Here is a 25727-nt window from a genome sequence, read left to right as displayed (position 1 = left end):
AAACAAAAACAGCAAAATAAAAAAAATTTTGTCGTGTCCAAACAGAAAAAATATATAAAAAATTTGCAAGATAAGAGAATACAAAAACAACAACAAGAAATTAAACAAAATGTATTATCTACCGAACGGAGCCAGCAGATTTTGTTTTTACAACAGACACACACGCATTTACCATACAAAGCAAATTACCTAGAAAATGAATTGAGGTATTTTCTGCATCAGCATGCCGAAATTGGCTTAATCATGTGAAAAATAATTTCTGTGTTAAGGTTATTTGTTTCCTTAAAATAAATTTGGGAATTTAATTCTTCATTTTTTCCATTTTCCTGTTGTAAGCTTTGCTTATTTTCTAGGGTAAAATGTGTGTGTGCGTTGTGTGCTGCTCCTGTTTGCTGCTGCTGTATGGTGAATTATATTGAGAGAATCTGTTGTAGTTTTACCAATTTCTCCTTTATCTCCTCTCATCTTGTTTTGTTGTTTCATTTCTGAGACTCTCTTCAAACCGTTTTTTTTGCACAATTCACAATTGCGTAGCCTTCTCCGCGAGAGTATTGTAGTTTTGTCTTTAGTTGGCTCTCTCCCTTAAAGAGGAGAAAAAATGAGAATACTGATTGTGGGGAGAGAACTATAGACAGCAGCAGTGAGAATTTAGTTTTGTTTCATTTTTTTGGTACAAAAAGAACGAACAACAGAACAAAAAAAGAAAACAGCAGAAATTCATGGCAAAACGCATTTCTTCTTTCAGTGTTTTTTTGACCCTCACTCTCTCCACAATACACAAAAACGAAATTTCGTCGTCGACAAAAATTTGTTGTAAAAGAAATACCCCCGAAAAAGAAACGTCGTAAGCAGAGACGCGTACGTCGCCAAGCAACAGCAGCAACAATCGTCGTCAGTCAGTAGTAGTTGTCGTACTCGTCGTCGTCACACATCGTCTCAGTGTGAGTGTAACCGGAGAGAACTTAAGGCCGTAAGACTTATAACGGAAGCATTTTCTTCACACACATCCAAATCTACTTCAGTCGATAGTAGTTCGAAATTCCAGACCGGCGGATTTCCAACTACTCCTCACAACAAACAGCTTTAATTTAACTTAAAAACCCCACAACAAAACAAAAACACATTTAAAATGGTGAGTAACACAAAAAAATAAAATAAAGTTAACAAATTCGAAACGAAAAAAAAAATAAAAGAAAAATTTTGGCGTAAACAAAAAAATTGTGTGGCCAAAAAGAAAAAACATCTAGAAACCGTGAACAAAAAACAAGGCAAGATTTATAACATTTCGAAATATGTGATCGTTCGGTTTTTTTCTGGTGCTAACAAAGTGTTTGCAAATGGTTTTTTTAATCGTTTTAACCATTCGAAATTTCCGTTAAAGTTTTGAAAAAAGGGTGGAGTAGTTCCATATACAACAAAAAATTTTTTTGCTGTCATCTATTGTCGTCGTCATCATCATCGTCAAACATTATCCAGCTCATCGAGTATGGTGTTTATGCTTGGTCGGTGGTTACTCACTCTCCTCAAGGAAATATAACTGGCTTGGTTAGCGTGGTTTTATATTTGCCGGGATCGGGATCGGTGTTGAGAGTCGTGTTGGAAAACATTGCCACAGGTAGGAACAAAAAAGTACAAACAAAATTATACTTCAAATGATAATAAATCATAATTATCGAGAAATATTGGCCAATATTTATACCAGTTGTTTGCATAAATAATATATGTTATAATTTAAGCTTAAATGTATTCACGAAAAATAAAAAATATAATTTTTGTTTTGGTACGTTTATGTCAATTCGTACCTTTTGTGAACAAAAAGTACGCTTGTTACAAAATTAAAAATAGCGCAACTCTCTCTCTCAAGAGAGAATATCTCAACTGGCTTGGTATAAAACCACACATACTTTTCTGTTTGGCTAGTATTTGTTGTTGGCTTTTGGGAACTTTTTTCAATTCGTTTTTTGGAAATGTGAAATGCAAAAAATGAGGTTATTTCAAGCAAAAAAGGCACAAGAATTTCGTCGTCGTTTCATGACAGCAGAAAAAAGTGTGTTTGGTGTGCGTGTGCATGTGTGTGCCTTGCAAATATTTCTCTACTATGCTCTGTCTTTTTGTTGGGGGGAGCACAACTAATCAGCACACATTTGCTTTACTCCACCATTCATATAAGGGGAGCGAACGAGCGAAACGGTTCACACAGAGTAGAGTGTGTGTAGTTGTTTAGTTCATGAACCGTTTGGCTTACATTTGTTTTTTTATTTTTTGCAAAAGAAATTTGTCTCTCTTTCGTTGTTATCTTTTTTACATTTCTTTTTTTTCTATTGGTGTGTATCACCTTTGCATATGGCTGGCCATTGGTTTGTTGTTATAAATCAAAAACAACCACTTTTTGTGTGTTCTGCTTTGCAACAGCAGCCCCACGACGACAACACAACATGCTGTGTTTCGTTCTCTATTCATTCTTGCCAAAATGTGTTCGTCGGCTCTCTCTCTCACTCTCTGTGTAGTGTGGGGATTTCTCCTCCATCATCCATCCACCATTACCACCACCACTGTTTAATTTTTTCGTTTTGTATATTACCTTTTGTTTTAACCGTTTCGTAGCACACATCAAAAGAGAAATGCCAATAACCGCACTGCAGTTGTTTTGCTTCCCTTTTTGCTATGGTGTTTCGTCTGTGGTCTTTTGTTTTCTTTCGCACTTTTTTGCTGCTTTATTTATTTGTTTTCGTGTAGTATATTTTATCTTTATTGAGATTTCAGCGGCGTTTTATTTCCTTTGGTTTTTTTGTGGAGGTTTCTTGTTTCGTCTTCTTTGCATTTCATTATTATTTAGTAAATGAAAAAAATAGGTGTTTTTTCGGCCTTATTCATGGGCTGGCTGGCGGACAAGGCAATAATTGTTAACAGCAGCAACAACAACAAATTAGCACAACAATGATAGAAAAAAAGAAAACATGCTAAATATTAAAATATGTTTAACTTTGTAGGGTTTCTTTCTTGCCTTTCGTTCTTTCTAAGCCGTTATTGTGAATTAACATTTGTCAGCTTTAATACAAAATGACCATTTACAATAGTGTGTGATGATGATGGATGCTGATGATGTAGTGTTGCTGAGAGGAGTAATCTGCCGAGAGAGTCAAGTTTTTTTGTTATTAATGCGATTTAATTTCATTTTTTGCATATTTTATAGGTTCCAAGGAGTGATGTGTATCCTTAAATAAAGTTTTAGTGTTTAGAAAAGTCCTTTTAATGGAAAAAGTGAATTATTTTTAATGGCAAATAATTGTGAGAGAGTGTCATTTGTGTTGTGTGTGTCTGTCAAAACAGCTTAAGTCTTGTTCACACTGTGTGATCTCTGCAGGGAGTCTGAAATTTTACGAGAAATTTAAGATTTGAAGACATAGGATGTAGCGTTTGGGGGATTAATTTTTTTTTTAAATTGATATAAAAGTGTGTTTTTGCCAATTAGACATATTTATTTTAAAAAGTAGAGAGAGTATTAAAAAAACAAAGGATAAATATTTGTTGTTTATAGGGGTTTTAAACCTTTTTATATTACCTTTTTATTGCAAAAAAAGTTGCCAGTGATTGTCTGTATGTCAAAGACTTTAAGCCTTGTTCATACTGTGTGATCTCTCGCCAAGAATGTGTGTAATTCATAAAAATGAGGATTTAAGGCCAAGGATATATAGTTTGATGGAATTATAGCTCGAGACTCGAAATACAAGTGTTTTAATAACAAAATATTCCCTTCTTTGTTGTAAAGAGTGTTTTTAGTGTTTTGAGATTAAGTCTAGTTCACATGGTGAGATTAACAAATGACATATTTTAAGGACAATATAGATTTTTTTTAATTAATTGATCTATAGATGCATGGCCCAGGTTGTTTATCTTTAAAATAAACATGTGAATAGGAAATTAAAAATTTAAATATGTATCCATGTTATTGCTACAAAAGTTTTAGAAAAATTAAATTTTTATAATATTGCAGTAATAAAATGATTATAGTTTTTCTTTTTTAGAGGCGAATTAATAGCAAGGATTCTCAAATATATATACTTTTCAATTTGTGCCCTTAATATTGGATCCCATAGCAAATGATGTTCTCATTTTATAAAATTTTTGTTAAAAAATTCCGCTGTTGTTACTTCTGACTGGCCACAAGATTGAAAAACTAAGTAAATAAATGGCTATTGTTTAAATTTTCGAAGAGAATAACCCTTCAATTTTTGTGTACCTCTACATTATTATCATCAATTTCTCTCTATAATATTAAAAAAAAAACGCACACACACACTGACATATATATTTTGTTATCCATTAAAATAAAAATAAATTGCCTCCTTGCCATTGATCATTAGAGAAACATATTCACCTCCTCCCGAATTCAGGGTTAATGTTGTATTATTGTTTTTGATTTTTTTCTCCGATAATAAAATTTATTGTTATTTTCGCAGAATTGCTAATTTATTTGTTTATTATTGCGATTGTTTTTGTTTTTCTATATACATATGTATGTGTGTATGTATGTATATTTTTTGTTATATTTAATTAACATAAGGCCTGGGTGTATTGTTTGGAAATAAGAGCAACAACATCAACAGCAAACTTATTTGTTGTTTGCCATGTGCTTCAGAAAATAAAATTAAAAAATATACAAAAAAAAAAAAAAGAAGAAGAGCAGCAAAAAAGCGTCGAGAGAGATATGATAAGCAAAAAATTTCAATTTCGGTTTCGGTTTTTTTCTACTTAATTAAATTAGAAACAATATATATGCCGCCCCAGCAATCACTGATAAATTGTATAGCGTTTTATTATGTTTGAAAAGTTATAATAAAGAAAATAATTTTCGATAGATAAAATATTAAAAAAAAAAATAATCAAAAAATTAATCAATTTTTAACAAAAAATTAAAAGAAAAATCCTAAAAAATAAAAACACATCGATTAATAGTAGATTGTTGCAGGTTACGGAACAAAAATCTTTCGTTTTAAACCCCATTAGGTATTTTTTTAACCAAATTCCCATTTTAAACTCTTCTTTGATTCTCATTTTCAAAATTCTTTTAATAAAAAGTCAAATTTAATTTCTTTAATTTTCTGTTTTTTTTTTTCTCATCTCTCGCTTGTGTTGAAAAATTAATATTGACATTCAAAAAAAGGACAATATGACATTGTTTGTCGTTCGGACAAGAAAATTACCAATTTTATTACCACACACAACCAACCACGTTTCTAATTAAAAATCCAATATCGTAACAATTTTTTGCTTTTCTCTTTCTCTTTCCCTGATTCGATTTTTTTCTGCTGCGTGGTGATTGGTCACCCCTATTGCGGTTGCAACAGTTACCTTTTTGTTGTTGCTGTTGTTTTAAGCCAATAAAAAATATAAAATGTGTGTAATGGGCCAAATACAGTCGTCAGGCTATGTGGTCACGTTTTCACATGTATGGTATTATTAAAAAACGGCAATAAATTGTGAGAGTAATTTATAATTCATGAATATGTGACACGTCGTCGTCGTGGTCGGTCGTCCAACAGGTCAAAGGAAATTGTGGATATAATACACCACCTATTGATATGTAAGACACATTTGATGTGTAGTGTAGGGGATATTTAATTAAACTCAAGTATTTTTTCCGTTTCTTTGAACCGATTTTTTAACTTCCTGTGGATTTTTTTCAATTCAATAGCCACTGAAGACCCCATATCATTAAAAAATAACAAAACCGAAGTATTTTTTCCGTTTCTTTAAACCGAGGTTTTTAAACTTCCTGTGTAATTTTTTCTTTTAATTCAAAAACTACTGAAAATAACAGAACCCTCTTTAGCAATTACTTCAAGTACACATGACACTTTCCAACATTTCCTGTCCCAATTTCAATTTTGTATTTATTTTTTTTCACAACATTGAATCCAATGTGGAGTCTTTTTCATCATCATAATAAAAAAATTGAAAAAAGAAAAACATAATAATATAGCCCAGCCTGCTGATAACAATTTTCTGCAGCTACAACATTGTTGTTGCTTCAGTGACAAGTGCGAAATTGTGTGTGCAATATCTTGTCGTCGTCTGTCTGTTCGTCCGTTCCTATTTCTTTTTTATTTTATATGACTCACAATTTCTTTTTTAATTTCTTACGATATCACCACCATATTATTATTATTTTTTTATTAATAATAATATTTCGCTTTCGTCGTCGTCGTTATCATCGTGTCATTTTTTTCTTGTTGTTCTTCTTCTTCATTTCATTTCAATTTAATTACTTTAACATTTATTTTATCGAGGGAAAAATAATAATTATAACAACTGTAATTATTGTTATTAATAATTACTATTTTCTGCACTTTGCTACAAATGTACAAGGAAATGAAATATATGTCTGTATGTTCCTATGGAAGGTGGTGTTGGAGAATATTGGAATTCGGAAAATGTTTACCTTTATCTCGAGAAGTGGAATATATATATATATATATATATATATTAATGTTTACCCATCCATCTTATGCATTAAAGATATTCTTCATTCGGGTAATTTTTTTATTTATACATTCTAATAATTGCGAAAAGAAACGAATATTTCTGTTCCTGACTTGAAACCTTCTTTAAATTGCTCCCATTTACCTAGTAAGCACCCTAATCAATCACGTGAAAACTATTATTGGTCGGCCAACACTACAAAGTCTATTTAGGCGAAAATTTTGATAATACCGTGTGGTGTAATCTCTAAATCCATTATCATATCGGCAGCAGAACTTATTTCGTTGCCCGCCCTATGGCTTTATAACAATAGCCAATTATGTGAATTAGCCAGCCAGCCAGCTCTTGAGTATATTGCATTAAGTGTTTGTTATCTACATACATATATATTCCAAATAATGACAATAACAACAAATATATAACACAATCTTTATTTTATTTAGCTTGCCAAAAAAAAACCATAAGCAAATTCAACAACACTCTACTCTGCTGCATTATAAACGAAGCGAAGAGCTGGCGGCGCGATAAGTTGGAAATTTATAATCCTCCACAACAGGCAATCAATAAAGTGTCCATATAAGGGCAAATGACTTTTAGGCGGAACGACAAGCAAAGCCAAGCAAATATGCCGCTAAATCTCAACTACCTCCTCCATATTCCCCCTGCGAATTCCTTTGCTTAGATTTCCATTTTTGTTGTTATTTCCATGGCATTTTTTATGACCTAAGGCTATTGTTATGTGATAGTTGTAAATAGCCTAAAAAAAATCAAGGAAATTGGAAATTATATAACAAAACGATTAGCGGTTTATTGGTGTGTCCCCCACCCCACCTCTCATTATTATTAAACCATTCACGGAAAGCTCCATAATTCAATCAAGATAACAATTTGATTTTTCAAGGGGTTTTTTTCAACTGTGCTTATTTTAATTGAGTTTCTTTGCAAAAACAACAACAATGAACAAGAAATGGCATTTTATCATGAAAGTTTAGAATTAAGCGGGGAAAATTCCCCTTACCGTTATTAGTTGCTTCTTCTTCTTATATAGCGCCTCCTCTAGATTAGATTTTTCACACATTTGTATTTTTTCCTCTCTCTCACTTTTTCGATTATTGCTTATTAGTTATTATAGCCATGGGAAAATGAGATAAGATAATTTGTTGTTGTTTTTTCTTTTAATTTTAAAACAGACATTCTTCATTGCTTTAGTCATGATACGTTCTGATATTTGATTTACTTCAATTATGTCAACTACATGAGGATGAAATAAATGCCAAATATTCCATAGAGAAATTTGGGGTTTTAGAAGACTTTATATATATATATATAGAAAAAAGGACTAGGTCTCAAAATGGTCATGGTTTGTTCCATATCTCTTATGGATTCTTTTAGTAAATGTAGAAATATTAGAACGGATTATTTAAAACGGAATTCGATATGTTTTAAAATATTTTAAACAAGTGAAACTGTAAAAATCGTTTTTGGTATTTGAAATTGGGTTTCAGATGACTTCCGTAATTTTTTTTAACCTACACTTTCTTGAAGACTTTTCAAAGGCATCTTGAAAGAACTGGGTCTCAAAATGCTTATGATCTTAACCTCTTACGGCTCCCTTTTTAAATGTGAAAATATTAGAACGAAATTTCATAAAAGGATTCTTTTCGTTTTGAAAATATCTAAAAAAAGGAAAATTGTAATCATTAGATTTGTTATTTCAAATTGGGTTTCAGATGATTTCCTCCATCAAAATTTTCACCTACAATTTCTTGATGTTTCAAGGGCTTTTTTAAAGGACTGGGACTCAAAATGTTCATGATCTTAAACTCTTATGGATTTCTTTATGGAATCTGCAGTATTGAAATCTATGTTTTCGCATAGTCATTAAAAAAGAAAATATCCAGGCTGGTAAAAGGGGTTCTGGAAATTATTTTCTTCTTAAGTGGGAAGGATCTTGAAAAGGGGTCCTTTAAGTTTTTATGTGGACTTTTAATTATAACAAAGGCTAAATCATTTTATGAAGCTATTTGGGTTTATATTTATTTTTTTTTCTATTACCGAAACCTAATATATTTCGAGTTTAACATTTCCAGATTATTTCCAGCTTTTCAGAATTGGATATTGATATTAACTAGAGAAAAAAATCAAACACAAATCTCATTACACTCAAGCAAGTTCTATGATGCATTTTCCTTTTTTTGTTGGTGAATGTTGATCACTCTCTCGTAATATTGTTTTTAAATTAAAAAAAAAACAACCACAACAAATAATAAAAATGCATATGATTTTTCGAACTTACACCCCCCCCGCCATCACATTCTCTTCCCCGATACCCTTTTCGATAGCCCAATAGTTGCCGCCATCGCCGTATTCATTCTAAGTTAATGAATCAACTTGACTTTTAAACACTTTTTCTATTTGGGTTTGGTTGGTGGCAAACAACAACAGCAACACATCAGCCGATTGTATTATCCCCCCAATGGTAGATCGACCTGGCCTGGTCGTTGGGTGGCTACTGCTGCTGCGTTATCATCTGAAACAAATGATCTATTATTGTTTTTTTTTTTGTTCGTTGGTCGCATATTTTATTTTCAAAGATAGAGGGGGCCGGGCCGGCCATTTGGGGCAGAAAGGGCAACCATTGTTGTTTGCTCATTAACATTATTTTTATGAATCATGATGATTCTCTGTTGTTGTTGGTGTTTTTTGTGTGGTTTTCTATAAAACAAAAATGTTGTTCAAATGCTGCTGTGACTGCTGCTGCAAGCAGACAGTGGCATAGCCAAGATTGGGGAGTATAATATGTGGTGTGTGTTGTATCGCTGGCCGCTTGGCTGACTGGCATGGCCTCTGTGATTATTGAAAGATTGAATGACTGATACCACCGAGTATTTGTTTTATTTTTTTTTGTTGAGATTTGTTTTTGTTTTCATTTATTTATTTTAACTTTTTGTTGGTTTTCCTTTCTTTTCACATTGCTTTGTGTTTATTTGCCTGTTTTTGGCATGTTTTCGGCTATGCTTAGATGACAGAGCAGCGATACAGATGCTGATGATGATGCTCATTGGGTTTCATGTGAAACACAATCTAAATAATAAAAGCATGAAATTAGTTTTCAACTTAAATTTCCAACCATCACCACCAACCACCACTACCTTTACAGATTTGTTGGCTACTTTTTTTATCATCTGATTCATTTTTTGTTTCACGCTACAAACAATTGGAGTGGTTGGTGGTTAAGCTACATTTCAAATTTAATTGTTTTGAAATAATTCTAGAAAATTTTAATGAATCAGTTGTGGTTACTGGAATTTTTTGTTCGCAATGACCTTGGTGTGGCAAAGAGAAAGGAACCGAGATAGCGACTATGGAATAGGGACTAATTAGGTTGTAGTCATAAGACATGAATTTCTCCGATGTCAAAAACCAATTCAACAAGAAAAATAGGTCCACTCCTTTTTAAAAAGTGTCCAAAAATCGATGTCCACCCTATAAATGTCAGAATTCGATGTATGACGCGCATCAAACAGATTTTCAGCAATTATTCGTTTTAAAAACTATAAAAACGTTTGAGACCGAATATTCTAAACATACTTAGAACTATCCGAGAAACCATTACGATCTCATCTTTCCCAAATACCGAATCTGCCAAGCTTTAAATACTACCAAAATCTGTAGCATGCCACTTTTATGACCCCAAAAAAGGTATTTCCTAGTTTATTTTAGAAAAATTTACCATAAATTGAGCAGAGGTATCTAGAATTCATGTCCCTGCTCTGAGCTCTTAGACATCAGTTGTTGAAAAAAACTCTCTTCAGCTCGTCTATCAATATCCATACCAAATGTCTTCAGCTCGTCTATAAAAAGACTGCCTTCAGCTCGTCTTAAATTTAAGCTGTAGAGTTGTAGAAAAACTCTAGGAAGTATTTATAGATCACAGGATGGGAGTCTTGAAAGACTAACTGTTCAACTCCCTTCAACTCGTATAAAAATAGACTCTACAACTCGCCTATAAAAGACTCCCTTCATCTCGCCTATAAAAGACTCCCTTCAGCTCGCCTACAAAAACTCCTTTCAACTCCATAAATACACCCTTCAGCTCTTCCATAGAGACTCCCATCAGCTCGTCTACATTATTTTCAGCTTGTCAATAAGTGCTTTAAGCACGTCTACAAAGAATCCATTCACCTAGCCTAAAAAAATCCGTTCAGCTCGTCATTAATGACTGCATTCAGAATCTATAGAGACTGCCTTCAGCTCATCTATAGAGACTCTTTTCGTTTCTAAAGGCTGCATTTTGCTCCTCTATATAAACGTGATCTGTAAAGATCTCTTTAGACGGCCTAAAATAACCCATTTGAGCGGACCTACGGTGATCCATAAAAATTTTCTGCCCTTCATCTATGAAGCTATCATCCGACTTAGTTTTTTTTTGTTATTTATTTAATTTATTATTATTATTTATTTAGTTGTTATCTCCATGTGTAGTATGTTTGACACTTAACTGAGCCATAATAATGAATGGTGGGTGGTTCTCCCCTAGTCCATCATAATTAACAAATCCAAAAAAGTACAAAAAAAAAACCTTACCTAAAAACCCCATTAACAATGAGTTTGTCTCTTCAGGTTAGTGGGGGATAATAAAATAAACAATTAACACCTACCAAAATCGAAGATTGGTGTGTGGTCTACATAAACATAATCATTTGTGTTTGTAGGTAAGCTATGATTGATGGTGCTCGATAACTATTTAGTCAGAAAAGGCGGCTAAAAATTAATCGGAAAAGACAATTTCAATTCCATGGAATTTTTTTGAGGATTGATCATCTCTCACTCTCTCTTCGTTTTTGTTTTACAAAAAGGGAAATTCAAAATGTCATTTGGGGAATAGTTTTGTGTTGGTTATACAGTTGTTCAAATAAAAACAAAATTAACCGCCCCATCGAAGCTCCATTCTTGAAATATTTACTTGCTATATATGAAGTCATTTCTCTGTACGATCGTTAGTTAGCGCTATTGTTGCTCCATTTATGTGTGTGTGTTGTATGTATGTGTTTCTAAATGACGACGGTTCCACATATATGGGTTTTCACACATTTTTATTTGTTCTCCCACTTTTTTTAGTTTTGCTGTTGTTGCCCTAAGCAAACAATTTTGTTGAATGTATATTTCACACATGCCATTTATATGTAAATATCATCATCATCGCCATTCCATCTATTCTCCAATCTACTGGTTTGAATGTTGTGACAGACTTGACTGCCTGCCTAACTGAATGAATGACTGCCTGACTTACTACTACTGACGTCAACACAGCCAGCCACCCAGATATTACCTTAAACGTTTAGAATAAAGTACAAACACAGCAACAACAACAACAGCAGCAGCAACGAAAGCGGTTGGAAAAAATGTGTGATGTTATTTTGAAATTAACACCTAGAAGAAGATATAGATGACTGACGACGACTGGCATTCGATTGCGCATTTATTTGCGCCATGAATTTCCATTCCGCTCGTAATTGTATATTTTACAGGGCAGAGTAGGAGAAGGTTGTCCAAAGTTACTTTGTACGACCACCTCCCTACCATTTTAAGTTGAGAAACAAACAAATCATTTAGCATATGCTTTACAATTCAAATTCGAATTTTGACATAAAAATAGCAAAAAAAAAAAAAACAATTTTAAAAGATAAAATAACATACGCAAATTCCACAATAACCCAAAAACCCGGGCACCACTGGACCTTACAACCTCCAAACAAAGCCAGCCATAAAAACACATATCAGCTTTCATTGTCCATATTTTTTTTGTAACATTTGTGGTTGACATTTTTGTGGCCACATTTTTTGTTCGCTTATTAGATTTTTGTGGGCTCCACTCCGTAATTGAATAAGGGTGTGAACTAAAATGGTAAATCTTGCCTTGTGTTTTTTGATTAGTTTGTCTGTTTAACTGCTAATTGTGTGTGTCTTTGTTACTAATCGTGTTTTTATTTTCTTTTTTTATTTTTTAGGCCGATCAACTAACAGAAGAACAAATCGCTGAATTCAAAGAAGCATTCTCACTATTCGATAAAGATGGTGATGGCACCATCACAACAAAGGAATTGGGCACAGTCATGCGATCACTTGGTCAAAATCCCACAGAAGCTGAATTACAGGACATGATCAATGAAGTCGATGCTGATGGTAAGTTGTTTTTGGAGAATATCGATTCATTTTCTCTTTAATGGTTCACAAACAAATCAAAAGAAGAGAATTTGATCCTTAGGACCTCCTATGTAATCCATGGGAAACAGGGTATTTTAATATGGAACTTGGGATCTTATATAAATCCCTTCTAAAGAACGGTGCAAAAGGATGACCCACATTTTATACAAATGTTTTTTAGTCCTCCAAGTTTTATTAAATTTAAGTTTTGATAAAACCCCCATATAATTTATATGACTGGTTTCTGACGTATTTTGAATATTTTATCACCATATGTCAAGAAGGGCTTGAATGTAGGGATTGAAAGTTCCCGGTTTGGCTTCAATTCTTAAAAAAAGCTCGTCTATAGAGACGCCCTTCAGCTCGTCTATAGAGACGCCCTTCAGCTCGTCTATAGAGACGCCCTTCAGCTCGTCTATAGAGACGCCCTTCAGCTCGTCTATAGAGACGCCCTTCAGCTCGTCTATAGAGACGCCCTTCAGCTCGTCTATAGAGACGCCCTTCAGCTCGCCTATAAATACTTCAAGTAGCATTTTTTTAATTTGGGCATTTCCTCTTGCCGGTTTTCAAAAATAAAATTTCTGTTTGAAAGTATCCTCCACTTCTGCTATTTTTTTGCATCCACACGATTTAAGAATTGTTTTCCATTGGTTCGCCACCACTAAGCATCTTTTTATAGAATTTTTATTCATAAAACTCGACAACTAAAAATAGTGAAAATAAAAACACCATTTTTATTTTAAAAATTGTGTGTTTTTTCTAATTTTTGCAAATATTACATTTTTTTAAGCACACCCCACAAAAAAGTGTCAATTTTATGATGCAGCAAGGGGGGAGGTAGGGGGTGGTGAAACACTGCTAGTGTATAATTTTCCACTGCTGCATATTTTTTGGCAACACACAAATAGCCAAACCAAGCAAATAGTCTCGCCATTAAAATGCTATATTTTGGTAGCTATGCGTGACGGCTTTATTTTTGGAAAGGTTAAAATCCTCTGAGAAAAAGAAAAAAAATGAAACGGAACCACCCCCGTCAGTCCGTCCGCCAGTTCTTTCCACACTTTTGTGGGCATTCACCATAAAAAAAGCACCACATGTGTCATCATCAGCACCAGGCAGGCAGACCAGACAGACATACATTAGAACAGTTCCCATTGTGCCGCCTGTCGCCTATGGGAATTTTCATTAAATATTTGTTCTTTGATATGGAGAACATGAAATGAGATAGACACCACCAAATTAGAATGAAAAGCAGTGGAGTGGTGGGTGTATGGAGTTTTGTCGAAAAAAAAAAAATGGTGTATTCTTTTCCAAATTTTCCTCTACTCTAAACTTTGTAGTTGTATGTCTTTTTTTCATGTGGGTGTAGGATATATTTTTCTTCCTCTGTCTTTTATTTTTTTGATTATAATGTGACCACTGTTTCCTTAGGAGAATAATAGCTCCCTGGGTTTTTTTCTTTCATTTTGTTATAATACACACACAAAATGTTTGTTGGAAACTGCTAGTATACCTACATATTGTCCAAAAAAATATCAAGATGTTTACCCTGGATTTTTGCTGAGCAAAGCATGATTTTGCAGCTTTTCTTCTCCGACAGTTATCATCAGTAGATTTGACAAGGCAAATTTAAAAAAGGGAGTCGTCATAATTGTTGTTGTTGGTCTCTGCATAAATCTCTGAAAACCCGAAACAGAACTGTGTTAGCAAACATGCGCAGGACATGACCAAGATTTCATAATATCCCCACGGCTAACTCTTTTTGCTCTCCCACAAGGAGTTGTGAAATTTTTGTGTGTACTTTTCAAAAAAGGGTTTAATGGATGAATTTTAAATTGTATTTTCTGTGGAAGAAAAAGAATTTCATGGCGATGGAAACTTCAGTTTGCAATTTTTTTATTTTCCAAACTTTGTATTAGAAAAATTGAACTTTGTCCTCATTTTCCTAAAAAAACTCCAGTTTGATAAGCCCTAATTTACATTTTAATAAATAAATAAATACCAATATGTTTTTGTATATACTTTAATCTATGCAATTTAAATTCTCATTGGTATTTATTGTAAATAAAAATTATCATAAAAATTATCAACTGCTGCCAGCCAGCCGCCTATCCTTATCGTTATTTCTGCAGGTGTTTTTTTATTTGATATGTTTTTCTTCTTATCTCTTTTTTTAATTGTTGGCAGTAAATATGTGTTATTAAACATATATTTTTTGGCCATTGGATTATATATTTTCAACTTTACTAAGATTTATGGCAAATACATTTTTTCGAAAATGTGTAGATTTTTAATCTCTGAAGAGATATAACCTAAAAATTGGAATTTCCATGGAAAGTGGAGGTAAAATTGTTAGGAACTGGCTCAGCGAATACCTCAAGCTGTATAGCAACTTTAGTGTTTTCCAAGCTGAAATCTTCGCTATTTGGAAGGCAGCGGAATTGATAAAAAGTCTTGATGCAGAGAACCGGATGAGCCGGTGACTATCTTTGTGGATAGTCAGGCTGTTCTTAAAGCAATCAAATACTGTAATATCAAATCTGAGGTCGTTCTCGAGTGTAGATCAGTTTTGGAAACACTCACAGCTATATCGGCTGTGTTGGGTACCAGGACACTCTGACATCATGTGGGTAATGAAAAAGCAGACGAATTAGCTAGACGAAGATCTCAATCTACAGATCTAGCAATCGATTGCTCAATCAAACCACCCATTTGTCATGTTTTTCGGAACTTCTTGTTAGCTTCTTATTCTTTCTTTCTGAACTATTTATTCCAAACATTTCCAAATTAATGTAATTTAATATGTATGTATGTTATGTGGCTAACCTTCTGACATACTCCTCAAAAATATGCAGTTCTTCTTATTCGTAATTTTTATTCTAAAATATGTTTTGGTGTTACGTATATTGTGTTAGGAGATATATTTTGATATTCACTTACTCTATGAATGTTTGTGTGAATTCCTTTTCAGACGGATTAAATCGCTTAACTCCCATTAATGTTGGTGGTGGGTAGTAACATCCTGCCCCTATTTTTATTATTTAATTTATTATTCAATTTGTATATTTTCCCACCTAAGTTTTCCAAGAATATAATATACTATTTTTTATATTTAACATACTCTCTATGTATGTTGTATATTCCGTATTATAATTGTTCTATTTTTAATGTATGTAGTACGAAACGCCATCATCATTGGGGTCAACGTCCATTTAATTACCCACTCACCGCTACCGCCAGGTATTCGTATTGTACGCTCTCTTTGTATTATTTTTTATGAGGAAAAACATATATTTTAAAAACATTTTTTTTTATTTTTGTTAAATGGAAGTAAAAGCGTGTACAAACGTCATTTATGTACTTTTTGAAATGTAGGCCGTGCGGCGGAACAATAAAGAGTCATTAATCATTCAGTACATGTGGTGGGAGCATAGTGTGTGGTGGTTAATTCCTCCATGATAGTTACTATGGCCACCACACAGAATTTGTAAATTTCAGATGTAAGTTAAGGCATTCGATTTTTCTAAAATCCAGCATTTTGAATTATAATCGTATTGCAAGCCAAGCTCCAATATGGGACCGGTCCTAGTTACATACATTAGAATCTATAGGTTATGTGTTGACAGGGTTTTCATTAATTTAATATCCTTTTTTATAAAAATTGCAAAAAAGTTTTTGAATAGTCTTTTCCTCTATATTTACAGCTTCAAAGTGTAGTTGGCCACCAATAAAAGTCCCAAATAGAGGTTGAAGGACACAAAAAGACACAAATAAATTTGCCATAAAAATTGAAACAAAGTCAATGAAAATGTGTCTGACTGACTGGCTTGCTATATGGATCGCCTGATGTGCATCATGTGTTTTCACTTTTCGTCTTCTCTTTTTTAATATCGGGGGAAATTCCAACTAATTGATATTTAACACTTAATAGACAAATAACAATGGCAGCAGAAAACCCGCCAACAACAGAATACCACTCTCGCAAACACACTACAGAATTCAAACATTGTGATGAGTAGGGTAAGGAGGTGAATTGAGGGAGGGGAAATAAATATTTCAAATATTTTACTCAACAAAAAAGTCATTAAAATTTAAAAAGTATGGGATATGATGGCATGGCTGGTTGTGTTATATTTTTTGGCCGTACAGGCATACCTACACACAAGACATGTAGGTTTGTATTTTGTTGCTCTTTCAACCCCTTTCCCTCACCTTAAGCGTTATGGCTTTCCAGTCGATTTTGCATTGCCCGCCAACCATATTTTATGTCTGCTGAATACTAAAAAAAATCATACCAAATTATTTTGTTTTCATTTTTCGAGAATGTCTGTCGTCAGTCTGTGTTTGACGACTACTCTTCCCTTCAATACTTTCACTTCTGATTGTATTCAATATTCGAATAAAAATATTGTTCAAGAGCAGCAGTCAGTCAAGCCCCAAAGACAATTGGCAAAACCAATGTGCCGTTGCCACTGTCAACACTTTCATTTTGGTTATAAATTTTGTGTTTTTATTTTTATTATGAACACATATTGTTGTTGTTGTTGTTGTTGTTGTTGTTGGTACTACCAGTAATAGTAAATTCCCTCACTCTCTTTATATGTATAAATATGTCTTTATAAATATTTGCAAATAAAAAAATATAATACGTTAAATATTCATTAATGAAGAACAAAAAAACAGGAAAAAAATTGAAATGAAAAATAAAAACAAAACAGATTGGAAATAAAAAAAAAAAACATGGATGGGGTTTTTGTGGAGGTGTAGCTGGTGTGTGGGTCAATTATGGTGAGTGAGGATCAATAATGATGAGGTGGGTGGCAGAGGTTATACGTGTAGGTCGTTTGTGTTAAACCAATAGGAAATACCATTTGATATAGAGATAATTTTAAAATTGTCTTAAAATAATATTTTTACCCTTCACCACCACCACTCTTTGGTACAGCAGGGTATTATGTCTCTGTGCATTTGTTTGTAACATGCAAAAGGAAACCATGTAGACCCATAGTTACTTCTGAGAATAAATATAAAGACACCTTCTGAGGTCCCATCTATATTTTCGAACGATTTCATCTAAATATGGGTGGAACAAATACCCAAAGTTTGTTCGATTGAGATGAAAATTTGCAGAGCGTTCTGAATTGAGTCCAGAGTGATGTGTATTAAGGCTTTTTTCAAATCGGCTCAGATTTAGATATACCTCCCATATATATTTTCGAACGATTTCATCTAAATCAGTGGCTCAAATACCCAACGTTTGTTCGATTGACACGAAATTTTGCACAGCGTTCTAAATTAAGCCTAGAATGAAGTGTGTTAAGTTTTATGTTTTATGGTAATCGGTTCAGATTTACATATGGCTTCAATATATATTTTCGTCCGATTTGGGGTAAATGGTACACCAAAATCCCAAGGTTTGTTCGAGTTAATCATTCTAAAATTAAAATGTCTCATTAGAAACACAAATTTTCCTTCAAGGATATTTTTCTAACGCTTTTTTTCTTATTTTTTTCACAATTATTTCTTATAAAAAAAGAGGGATAATAATATTACTATAAATAAAAAAAGTATCAACAATTCTAGAAAAAAAATCACAGCCTTCTCCTCCCACACAAAACAATGACTGGCTATCCCGAAGAAGAAGCAAGTCACTCAGCCATGCAGACACAGATAGACAAAAAATTGTATAAAGCAAATATCATTATCAAAACCCAGCATGTATTATTTTGTTGTTGTTGTAGCTCGGGGTAGATATTTTGGCACAAAAGAGCGTATCTTAACAACAAACTTAATAGACGATTAATTTCCATCATTACTATTTTTCTGCACGTTGCCACCCACCACAAGCCTCCCAAATGAAACGCCGGCAAAAAACCGATTCCGCCACATTAAGACGACCCACAGACCCCCCATTAAAACCAATGATACATATTTAAAAAACATTTCTTCTGTTTTCGGCATGGCGTTCCCCCACACCCTTGCTCTTTCCTACGCCCACCCATTTCTCATTGTTACTTTCTGATTTTTTGTTGTTGTATTAATAATAACAACAACGAAAACATGTTAATTTAATTTTTTTTTTTTTTTTTGCAAAATCATGTGGAAGCATGGGGTTGGGGCAAAGAGTTGCCTAAATAAATTAAACTAATTCTAAAGAACATGATAAATTATGCCTAATCTCTATAGAAGAGAAATAGAAGGAAACTCGTGAATTTTTTGCAGAAAAGAATTCACTGTCTGTGTGTGCGTGTGAGCTGTCAAATATCAAATAAAATGTTGAAAATTATGTTATGCTTTTATCAGTTCTGCCGGTATGCCTGTCTGCTTAATTTCAAATTAATTATCTCAAATCCACATTTTATTTTTCTATATATATAATCGAATTAGAGTATTTTTATTTACTATAGGACAGATTTCTATACAATTTTTATTCTTTTACTAGAGAAACAATGCAAAATCCATTATTTATGATGGATCCTGATGACAATTTTTATTTATAAATATCACTACCACTACGAGTACTGTCTAAAAAATCTACGGAAATCCCCAAATCAACTGACTGATTTCAAAAAAAATCAATCTGTCCTCTGAGGACAAAAGTTTTACCGTAGAAAAAATCTCTAACAAAGGAATATTTAGATCCGCCTCTAAAAATTCCAGTGTTCATATATGACGATTGATTTTGTAATAGAAAAATAACGTCTGTCCAATAATAGTTTTTAGACATAAATTAGCAGTCACTGGGTTACAAAATTGCCCAACCTCTGTTCTAAGGCCCTAAACGTTGATTATTTATCGAAAAGAAACCTTAGCCCCTAAGAATTACTTTTGTCTCAGTTACTGAAGTCAGATTTCTCCCTTCGATTTTTTTCCTAGAGAAAAATTTGTATCTGTGACTGAACACAGATTTTTCCATTGCATTTCCGGTTTTTTTAGAGAAAAAATTCCATCTAAGGGAAGGGGCTATCCCTTCTTGGAAAAATCCCTCAGAGAATTTAGATTTTTTTTGATTTTCTTAAAAAACAGTGAATTCAGGTAAATCAAATTCGAAACACCAATTACCATTTGTTCTGGAGCGCATCAGAATATTTTTTTTTTTTTTTGTTTAATTTTCCATCAATTTCCATAAGAACTGCTGGTGGGTACGGCACAATTTGTCTTATCTTCATGGGATGTCATGTAAATTAGATTTGCAAAATTGCAAATTGATGGAATCAGCAACGGCGGAAGTTGATATGTAAAACAAAGGTTTGGCTCGATGATGGGATTTGTTGTTATATTCCAACAACAAATATGCTGCTCCTTATATTTGCAAAAAACAACCAAAAAGAGGAAGTGAAATGGAAATGTGTATCGTTCAAAATTTGCAATACTCTGCCCCCAAAAATCGTCCATGAACACACCCAGAATATTGTCCATTTCATAATCATAAATTTTACGGAAGGAAGGAAAGTTTTTTTTTGAAATTAAATAACAACAATTTGAATAAAAACGGATTTTTTTTTCAAAAATTTAATTGATTTGTTTGTGAACCTCCTCCGCGAAAAAAAAGTAAACATGACTCTAATTTGTTTATGTATGAGTTTTTCTAATTGATTTTTTTCTAATTATTTGTATTTGTTTTTTCCAGGCAACGGCACAATTGATTTCCCTGAATTCTTGACAATGATGGCCCGTAAAATGAAGGACACCGATAGTGAAGAAGAAATCCGAGAAGCCTTCAGAGTATTCGATAAAGACGGTAACGGCTTCATTTCAGCGGCTGAATTGCGTCATGTCATGACAAATTTGGGTGAAAAGTTAACAGACGAAGAAGTCGATGAGATGATTCGAGAAGCTGATATCGATGGTGATGGTCAAGTCAATTACGAAGGTAGGTGTAAACAAATTAGTTCACTGTATTAAAATAAATTTTTAATTTTGTTTTCATTTCAAGTGGGGGTGTTAATTGTCATGTGCCAAATAGCAAAAACAACAATACCACAACAAACACCACCATAAAGAGAGAATAATATTTTTTTACGTGTTGCTAATACTAATCACAAGTGATATTAGTCATTTAAATGTGGTTTTGAAACACTGTGTGTGTGTGCACTGCATTTTGTTTGCCTGCCAGCCAGCTTTACATTGAAATACTTGTGATTAGTCATATTGATTAGATCACTTTTTTATTTTGCTGTAATATTATTTTGTGTAGAATTTACTTCGCGGTGCTGTATTTCTAATACGATAATTTTTGGCGTGAAATTACTTTTGTTTTAATTCTATGACAATTTACATATTTTTTCCCCGCCTTGTTATGGGAAATTTTATAACATCTATAACATTTACAATGGTTTTGGTCATGCCAAATTGTGGCATAAATGCAGTCATTATTGACATCTAAGGTCCAACTGTTATTAAATTCGGAAATAAAAAGATTGAGGTTTTTGACAACAAAATGTCAGGACTCAGAAAAAAGTTTCAGAAAAACTCAGTCCTGTGGACCATTTGACTGTTTTCCTCTCTAGATGTTCTTTATATCTTCATGGACTGGAAAATCGTTCATTAAATAAAACACAGTCCTATGCCCAGATTTATGTGAAATATTTTGATAAAAAAAAATATTTCGTTGTTGTCCCCTTTTTAAATTTGTTTCTTTTTTTTTCTATTTTACACAAAATTTCAATTACAATTACTATCATTGCCTTTCCTTGTACACCTAATATTATTTGTGTGTGCTCTCATGTTCTTTGGTCACGCAAAAACATGTGAACACATTTAAATATTGAATTGGATTTTCTTCTGTTGGTTGGTCCACTACTTTTTTTATATTTTAGCTAATTTTCCTCATTCTTGGGGTATGTTAAAAATGTCTTGATATTTGTTTTTGTTTTACTACCAACAACAACAACACCAACAAAAACAAACAATCATACCAACAGATATCCAAACACATAGCGCTTTATTCACATAGCGACAGACGGACGGACGGCTAAGAGACGAGGAATTAGCAGATAGAAGAAAAAAATAAAACACCGCACATGAGCTATTTTTAAGCATTGAATGCAAACACCTGCTAAAATTGGGGGCACAACACCACATTCATGGTGGTGTGGTGGCGGTGGCGGCATGAGTGAGTGACTAGTAGCGCGGCGGTACCATAGTGCCCCACCGCCGCCACACACACACAAGTTATCAGAGAATCAGACAAAAAAATGAAAGAGCATAAATATTCATTTGCTAGAGAATATAATGACTGTCATTCACTTGATCATCTCATAAATTGTGAGTATAGAAGAGGTGGTGTGGTGTACACCACCATCTCCTTTTCCTCATCCGGTTTTGCTACTCTTGAAAACAATATTAAATTATTAATCATTTGTTTTTATTTAGTTCATTATTTATGCAAATATTGCATTTAATTGCAATTATTTCATGCGATTATAAGGGAAGCACACAATGTTTTGGGATGAGGAATGAAGGAGACACAGAACAATATGATGGGATAATGATGATAGTAGTAGCTTCTTATTATTACAAATGAAAAGAAATAATATTTACAAACAAAAAAAGAAATATGTTTGTAATTCAAAATACAAACAACTCAGAAGGCCACTAAAAATAATTGGAATAGAAAACAAATTAAAAGGGCCCAGAAATTAAACCCCCTGGTATTCATTTATTTTCACAATCTTTGTCACCACTTTTAATTACTTCTTTTTTAATTTTATTCCATATTTCGTTCTATATTTACATTATTTTTTTTTATTTGGGTATACGAACGAAATAAACGCAAAAAATAAATATATATTTTAGAATAACAAAAGAAATTCCTTTGGATCAAGGTTTTGAGCGGTCGGTCGGTCGGTTTGTTTATTTAATTTTGTGTGTGGTGTGTACGTACTGCTGTGTACTCTGTACTCCGTGTGTGTGTGTCGAAAGGTGTGAAATCACCACCACATTTAGATAAAAAAGAACACATTAAAATGCAAACACCTTTTATAAAGCAAATATGTTGTTTTTTTTTTTAATTTGACTTCACAAATTTGTTTCTTCTTCTTCCAAATGAGATAAAAGAAAGTAGAACAAACAAAAACAACAACGAAAATAGCTTTAAAAGTAATCATAAATGGCGATGGGTATTTAATTTTCTTTTTTTAGATAAAAAAATATGGGTTCTTTTGATGTGACGTCAGTACAATTTTTTAAATCCGATTTTTTTAATTAACTTAATTTAACTTTTTTTAAGATAACAATAATTTTAATATCTTATGATAGAAAGTCCATAATGTATGATATAAATACGAATATGTGTCGCCAAGTAACTAAGCCAAGAAGCAACAAGTTTGAATGTGGAAAAAGTTGTATTCCTTTTTATCTACCTTCCCAGCAAACATTTTTCCGAATTCTATCCGAATCTCTGAAAAAAATTGCCGATTCTAATGCTGAATTCGTTCCGATTTCGGTACAAAAGTTGTACGGACGTGGTCACCGAAATTGGAAAGAAACACAGCTTGCTTCAATATTCAACCGGCTTTTCCAAATAAATCCAATGCCTCTTGTTCCGTCTCTTGTATTATCATATACCAGGCATATGATTATTAAGGGGGTTTCTGTGTATTTTTTTATTTCAATAATATTTGTTTTTTTTTTTTTTCATTTGAAGGAAGGCGGGAAAGAAATGCAATCTTCTTTTGACCACTTTTGTTTACATTTTGTTCACAACAATTTTTGTTTTTCCTAATATTTTACTTCTAGTTCATGATTTGGTTATATTTATAAACATATTTTATGTGTGTGTGGTATTGTGTGTAAATTATAATGACTTCGGCCCAACATACTACCATTGATATTGTGACTGGCTGGCTGACTGACTTGATTGCTCTACTACTACTGCCCACCAAAATTCTACCTACCTAATAGATATTTGTATAATTTGATTCCGCCAACTATTGGCGTGAGGCCAGAATCATTGCCTGCCTGCCCTCACCCATCTTTTTCTTGTCTTTGTTGTTCGGCAGCTTTGGTCGCTCATATGTTTTTGCAAAAGTGGTGACGAGAGGAGGGAGGGTTGATTGAATGGGGAAATATCATAGTTTAAATGATGATAGCGTATTTTTCTCACAGCTAATTTTTTATAAACTGTTTAAATTTAATAATTGACAATTGGTCAGAGCGTTGTAGTGTACTAGTAGACAGACATGAATGCAGGAGGTTGATCGGTTGGCTGGCCAGGCAGGCAGAGAGGTTTGCCCACAAAATATAATATCTACCAAATGCAAATTCATTCATTCGAGTTTATTACAAATCGATTTGGGCATAATTTTGTGTGTGCATCCCAAAACAGGGAGGTGATTGAATTAGAAGAAGGGGGAAATAATGACAAAACCGTTCATGACGAGACAATAATGAAAGACATATCTGTTATAATGACGATATCCAAAATTTCCAGAAAAAGATCTGATCTTTATATAATATTTTTGAAGGCGACCAATTTCGCCGATCCCTTGGCTGTTGTTATATGTGAATTCGACTGTAGAAGTATAATTTCATCAGAAAGATATTAAATACTTTTTAGCACTACAAACTTCCTGCTTGTATAGTTCCCTAGTTCTCCCTATGGAACATATTTTTTTAAAATATTTTCCATTTGCTTTTAGGTTTCCCTCAAAGTGGATTTCCTAACAACTTTCTAATTCCTAATTTATGATCCTTTTACGATTAGAAGAAAGTTTTCAAATTATTTCATCTCCTCCTAATGATTCGAAATAATCGAGAAAGAGAGAAGGAAACTTATTTCAAATTAGTAGTTAATGTGACAAATAGTTCTTCTGACCTATGTTACTGTTGATCTTGTTTTGGTTCCGCTCGAATTTTATTCAATTCCTTTTATCTTCTTCCTATTGTTGAGATATCCCCCTCCCTGATTATTTGTTTTACATGATTGTGATTGAATCAAAAATCTATTTTTGAAAACAATGAACAATAAAATGTGTTGTAGTTGTTGTTGACTGTGCCGGCATATTCTTTGATTTGTGGGTTTTCGTGCAAAAAAAAAATTATTTTTACAACTACGACACAGTTTTAAGAACTATCCACCACCGCCCCCTCTCTCATACTCATCTCCAATCTTTGTATTGATCTAATTGTCTCGTGATTTTTGTGGTGCTGCTGTTGATTCAATAAAATCACATTTTATTGACATAGAAAAGAAAATTGGGGAAAGAGGTAGAGGAGAGGAGGATGAGCTTGGTTGGTTGGTGTTAGGAAAACAAAAGGATTGATGTTTTATTTATTTTAAATTATTGATCATTTGTTTGCATTATTTTTGTGGATTTCAAATTCTAATGTTTCTTCTTCTTTATTTTTGCAGAATTCGTGACTATGATGACATCGAAGTGAGCAGCTAAATTACTTCTTTTTAAGCTTTTCTATGTTTTTAAGATGTTGACGAAGACTGTAGCTGCTGTGCGCCCCAACACCGCGCCATCGCTATTGCTATGGATATAAAACAACAACAACAAAATGAAAATATATATATAAACAACAACTATAAAACAAATCTTAAAAAAATAAATTAAATTAAATTTTACTATAACACCCCTCAACAACAACAACTTAAAATAATAATAAAAAATATTTAAAAAAAAATAAACAAAAAAATGATGAAAATCAACTTGAAAATTTCTGAATGAAAACAAAAAATTTAAGGAGAAACAACAACAACAACATTTAAATATAAATATAATTAAAAAACAGAAATATATTATAATATAATAAAACAAAACAAAAAAAAAACAAAATCAAACTTTAATATTATTAAACCAAAACAACAACAACAAACATACAAACAGAGAAGAAAACAATTTATGCAAAACCAAGAAAATACGAAGCGAAAATATATTACAACCAACAACAACAACACAAACAGTACTCTACAGCAGAATATTTAAGGCTCATTTTGAAAACAGAGAAGTAAAAAAAAAATTCCAAAACAGTAACAGCAGAAGGACAAACAACAACAACAACAAAAACCCATTCAAGTTTTTGTTTTT

General features: G+C 32.9%; 1 protein-coding gene across 1 annotated transcript; it reads left to right on the top strand.

The window, feature by feature from the left end:
* The first annotated feature begins 805 nt into the window (after nt 1-805).
* LOC133335739 (calmodulin) lies at nt 806-25280 on the top strand. Its single transcript, XM_061544040.1, has 4 exons — nt 806-1132; nt 12495-12669; nt 20321-20563; nt 25046-25280. Exons 1-4 carry the CDS (start codon nt 1130-1132, stop codon nt 25072-25074), a joined length of 450 nt encoding a protein of 149 aa, XP_061400024.1. The 5' UTR covers nt 806-1129; the 3' UTR covers nt 25075-25280.
* Nucleotides 25281-25727: the final 447 nt, after the last annotated feature.

This window comes from Musca vetustissima, unplaced genomic scaffold (genome assembly GCF_032173495.1).
Source record: "Musca vetustissima isolate MV318-11 ecotype Yass unplaced genomic scaffold, APGP_CSIRO_Mvet_v1 utg7804, whole genome shotgun sequence".
In the NCBI taxonomy this organism is placed as follows: Eukaryota; Metazoa; Arthropoda; class Insecta; order Diptera; family Muscidae; genus Musca; species Musca vetustissima.
This window is presented reverse-complemented; position numbering and strand designations above follow the sequence as displayed.

What these genes read in the sequence shown, in the direction of transcription:
- LOC133335739 (XM_061544040.1), top strand. An exon ending in CAATGAAGTCGATGCTGATG is followed by an intron (nt 12,670 to 20,320) that starts GTAAGTTGTTTT and finishes TGTTTTTTCCAG; the next exon opens with GCAACGGCACAATTGATTTC. An exon ending in TGGTCAAGTCAATTACGAAG is followed by an intron (nt 20,564 to 25,045) that starts GTAGGTGTAAAC and finishes TTATTTTTGCAG; the next exon opens with AATTCGTGACTATGATGACA.